This window comes from Lytechinus pictus, chromosome 18, assembly GCF_037042905.1.
Source record: "Lytechinus pictus isolate F3 Inbred chromosome 18, Lp3.0, whole genome shotgun sequence".
NCBI lineage: Eukaryota > Metazoa > Echinodermata > Echinoidea > Temnopleuroida > Toxopneustidae > Lytechinus > Lytechinus pictus.
Window position 1 is genome coordinate 13,909,919 of NC_087262.1, and position 5,335 is coordinate 13,915,253.

At 37.3% G+C, this 5,335-nt stretch overlaps 1 protein-coding gene across 1 annotated transcript; it reads right to left on the minus strand.

Annotated features, from left to right (window-relative positions):
- Positions 1-1,452: 1,452 nt before the first annotated feature.
- On the minus strand, positions 1,453-2,624 carry LOC129281834 (QRFP-like peptide receptor). Its single transcript, XM_054917759.2, has one exon. The coding sequence runs from the start codon at positions 2,622-2,624 to the stop codon at positions 1,464-1,466; it is 1,161 nt and encodes a 386-aa protein (XP_054773734.2). The 3' UTR covers positions 1,453-1,463.
- Between the last annotated feature and the right edge of the window lie 2,711 nt (positions 2,625-5,335).

Below are 5,335 nucleotides of genomic sequence, written 5' to 3' on the forward strand. Positions count from 1 at the left end.
TTATGACCTAGATTGTAATGATTCCGAGAAGCTGTCCTAGATTTAGTTTATTCCCCGAGAAGTGTGAAAATAAGGTAATCTTACATGTTTTACGAAACTCCTCTATCATGAGCTGGTTACTTTTTTCTAAACAATCTTTCATTTTTTTTTGACGTGATTAGAAAACGAATTCATACAGGGTAAACGAGAAAAGGTCTACCCACCAAAAATGTTGATTTGAATAAATAAAAAGTCAAATTAGCATAACGCTGAAAATTTCACCAAAATCGGATGTAAAATAAAGTTATGACATTTTGAAGTTTTTCTTATTTTACAACCGATTTTGAAATTTACAGTGTTATGCTCGTTGGATTTTTTTAAATTCAAATCAACTTTTTGTGTGGGGGGGGGGGGGACTTGTCCTTTAAAGCCTCAAGTCTCTCCCCAAACCTATACCCCTCGAAAAATCGATAAAGTCTGTAATCAACTAACTATGAAATAAGTAACACTAAAAAAATGAAACAACACAAAAAACATTTAGCAACCATGGCATTACCCCAGTAAGAAAAAAATGCACAATCATAAAATAAATAATAAGTTAATGGAGAAAATAAAATCTTGAATTCATATTGAAGTCGAATGATATCATTAACTTATAATTATAATAATTAATTAGTTATTTATTGCATAGCGTCCTTTTCCTGGAAAGGGAGGGTGTAGAACAATCCTTCTGACCGAAATATTTTGACGAATGTACAGTTATGTTATCGTGTTTAGTCGAGCAAAATAAGTGATTCACACAATTCAATATTACTGACAATATCTATTTCCCTAATTAGACATTCTCGTACCTTCATAACTTTATAATAACTGGAAAGCGGGATTATGTGTAACACCATCACAGTTTGTCAACATTAATTCTATGATATAAACCCAAAATTATGGCAAAACGTTGGATTTTGCATATTACACAAAATGCATAATATAAAAAAAACATCCGAATGTCTTTAATAGAATTATCACCAATTATATTGATTTCGAAGTACTGCTCTGGCGCATTTGCTGCATCGCCATAATTTATTCTTACTTTGGCCATTAAAGGCAATATGTCACATCCAAATTGATTGAATAGCATCATCTTGAGTCCTGAAATGTTCAAACTGTCGCCGGTTTACTACCCAGAATGCACTATGATGACGCAGTCTATTAATGTCTTGACGATAAAGTGCAATTTTTTTTCCATTTCGCGCGTCGCATATTTACTTTGCTAATAAGCAAAAGGATCATAGATTTCCTCCAAGCATTATACTTTTCTGATGAAGATCAATTGGGCAGTATTATTCATACAAAACATATCAATACATATTTGTTCATCATAAAGTATATCGATCAAGAATAGTATACAGGGCATGGGTTTATCAGAAGACTCCACTGTGCAATAATACATGTAGTGTCATTCAAAATCAACAAGAAACTTCATTCAGTTATATGGTGGCCAACGCAAATGGTTTGACATGGACGTTATTGTTTGTTGAACCTTTGAAAATGGCAAATTTTCGACGACGACAAAGTACTTTTGCGAAATTTCTCTTGAAATTGTCATTGAGAAACGCATACACGATGGGGTTGTTGCAGCTATTGCTTAGACCCACCAACTGAACAGCGGCGAACAGAAGTCGGTTCCTTTCACCGTCCGCCATGAAGGAGAACTCCCGCATTAGAAGGACGACGTGATATGGAAGCCAACAGACAGTGAAGAGACCGACCACCATGAGGATCATCTTGATGGCTCGTTTCTTGTACCGAAGGGATGTAGCCGTGTTGATTCCTGGGTTCTGCGTCAGGACTGAATCAGCAGGAGCGATCGGCTTCCGGATCCAGAGTTTGTGGACAACCTGTAGATAAAGAACTATCATGATAACTAAGGGTGATACGTAGAGCAGGAGGACAAGTAGCAGAGTGTAGTTCTTCTGCTGTTGGGGGTTGTACCACTGTTCTCTGCAGAATCGGTACCGTGTCGCAGTCATGGGGTCGAACTTGATTTCGAGTTGAAGTACGAAGAGAAATGGCGAGACAAAGGTCATTGACATGATCCAGAGGAAGGTCAGCAAAAAGACAGCACGACGAGGTGTCTGTATGACTCTGGAGCGCAAAGGATGGCAGATCGCTTGGTGGCGCTCTACCGCAATGGACATCATGGCAAGGATACTTGAGACAACCCCAACAGATGTGACAAAGTTGAGAGCCTTACACATGAATGATCCTAGCACCCAATCCACGGTGATGGCTTCAATTAGCGTGAAAGGGACGCAGAATACAGCGATTAGAAGATCAGATATGGCTAACGAAGCAAAGAAGATATTGATGGCTGTCTGCATGTACTTCTTTCGCGCCACCACGAAGATCACCAGAAGATTCCCGCCCAATGCAAGCACGAAGATAATGGTGTAGCAGGTGATTAAGATGATATCAGCTGTGGGTGATAGATCGTGTGCGATGGAATGGAAGTCATAGTCATAGAAGTCCAGAAAGTCTTTGGCATCGCTCAGGTTTAGCAGAGCAAGAAGGTAATCAAGACTTTTATTTTTCAATTCGCCTTGGAATGAGTATGTACCCGGATAAAGAAAAGTTTCACCTCCTTCCATCGTTGCAGCATGCGCTATCTCCTCAAAAAGATACAAAGGATGCGGGTAAGCCCTATATATACTTATTCCAAAAAAAGTCTCGAATTGTAAAAAAGCATTGGTGTTGACCCGAAGACTCCGCAATATCGACTGGCGTTTAAGTTATTTATGATTCTTCCTCGAAGGTGAAAAGAATGTTTCAAATGTCAACGAAATACAGCACGAATATTTCAAATGCAGTCAGGGTCATGCAAGTAAAATACTCTTTAAATATCGATTAGCATTTTCCGCTTTGAATATCCCTCGAAGTTTTTTTTTAGCATACTTGAGCAAAACATTCGTGTTGGCCTCATGACCAAATCATCGAAAGGAAAAACTCAGGAATGCAGTTGGACGGTTTAAAGTGCAATTGGGTCTACTAAACAAATAACCAAATAAGTTTCATTCGGTCCGTTCCAGTAAGTATCACTTTCAACACATCCAAGTCTAGACCTCTCCAAAAAGTATAAATTCGTGCACTTAATTCAATGAGCACTCTGAAAAAGAGTTTTTCAAGTTTTAGAGATACGTTTTCCTTCCAAGTAGATATTGCAACCATCCATCGTTAAGAAGTAAACAAGATAAGAGCAAACATGCATAAAAATACACAGTTTTCTTAATAGCAATTGTTTTTCAACTGTTTTTAACAATATTACCAAACAGTTTGTTTGAGCAAACTTTCTGCTTGTCTTTCACAGTTGAAAAGCTCGAACTGAGGACAAAATCGAAATATTCCTTCAAGTTTGGAGCTTCCGCCTCTCAAAAATCTTATTCGGCTTCCTTGAATCGTGCGCAATGCGGAGAGGAAACAAAGAAACATGCCTTTAGAGAGAAAATCCCTTTCCAAGGATGAAATTATTCGACGGAAAACCATCTAATTCGTTAACTGCGAAGGAATTACTGGGTGAATCGCGAGCGATTATTGTGAGCGATCATGACAATGCTAATACGTATCGCGAGGATTTGGGCAGCAAACCATCTTCCATCGAGAACGATTCCTTATTCGATAGTGTAATACCTGAAAGCTTTATCATCTTCTGGCCATCGCATTCTTGATCCGATCTTGCATAATTCATCAGTGAATTGTGATTGGTTTGCTGTCTCATGACGTCAGATTTAGCGGCGTGTGTGATAGGTTCGCAGCATGTGTCTGGATTGAGATATTTAAGAGAAATAAAAATGTGAAGATGAGCTCGGATGTCGGAGTGAAGAGGGGTGCATGGTAATGATTTTTATCAGAATGACAGAAAAACAGGAGATCGAAAGAAAAACAGAAAGTAGGTGTTAGGAAGGGGGAAAGAAGAAAATGATAGTGGAAATATGTAATATCCCGAATGGAAGGAATCGTGAGATGAACAGAAAGATTAAAGAGAAAGATGGAGAAGGATGAGGGAAATTGAATGAATCAAAGTGATAAAGAGGAAAAAATAAGAAAGTAATGAATGAATAAATTAAAAAAAATAATATAGAAATGACATGTCACTTTCAAACCTAAAACATCTCTCTGTAAAGCATGCTAAATAAAACACCATGACTATTCTGGCAATAAAGTTAAGATCAACAGCAGCAACAAGAGTACTAGTAGTTATTATAATTAATGAAGATGATGATAAATATAGCAATAATAAAATACTATATACCACTTCTACAAAATAGCATAGTATTACATTTACTATATTACTACTGTACTACTATTACAATTTCTCTACTATACTAAAAATATAACATTATATAAATGGCGTTTAAATATATTCCTTGTATAATTCCAGGTCGCAAATTATTCCCCCAGGGTAATGATTTGCGAGTCTGAACAGATAACATTTATATGGATGACACTTCTTGAACTCTCGCTGCCGCCATAGCCATTTCCGGTGGTTCAAGGGAAATAGAGGTTATACATTAATATTTTATCTCCCAATATAAACTAGATTTGGTAACCTCGCCTTTGCTGCTTCGAAGCTATTCTACTTCAGCCTACGAACAAAGCGAGCACCAAAATTCATTACTTTTCTTTAAAAATGTATACATTTCTAAATTTGGGGCATCTCTCAGCTAGAGTTAGCGAGACTGTTGCTGTTTTAAACATTATTCTTTCTATAACTCTATTATAGCGAAAAAAAATGTTTCGGATAGGAAGACGATTTATCAGCAACAATCTGACAATATTAATAGCCAAAATCTCGTTTTATTCTCCCATCCTCAGTATAATAAGTTAACATTGAAGCTGTTAATATTATATGAGTAGAACATGACTGAAGTTTGTTAGATATAATGGTAGTGTATTGGTGATGACACAATTCTGTTATGACAAAAATATATGTATATCCGACATTGCATTATCAAGAAACAATGCAAACGAACAAAGTGAGTGGGCACTGCTGAGCTTGTATGTTTTTCTTTCAGTGTAAATTATTGTTGGCAGAACTGCCATTGCCCCTGGTAGAAAAACGAGACAAAAATAAAATGGAACCAAGAAAAAAAGGAAAAAGGATTAGTTTTCTTGCCTTTTTCTTCTTCGGTCCCCATCCCCCTTCTTTCTTGTTCTTTTACCGACGGAATCCCGACGGCATTTATGACATTAGCAACAAGATATAACTAATCGGGGGTGGGGGTGGGGGGGAGGTGTCACACCCACACACCCCGTCTAGCGACACATAAAATAATTTGCTGATGCGTATATTAAAGCAATTTCT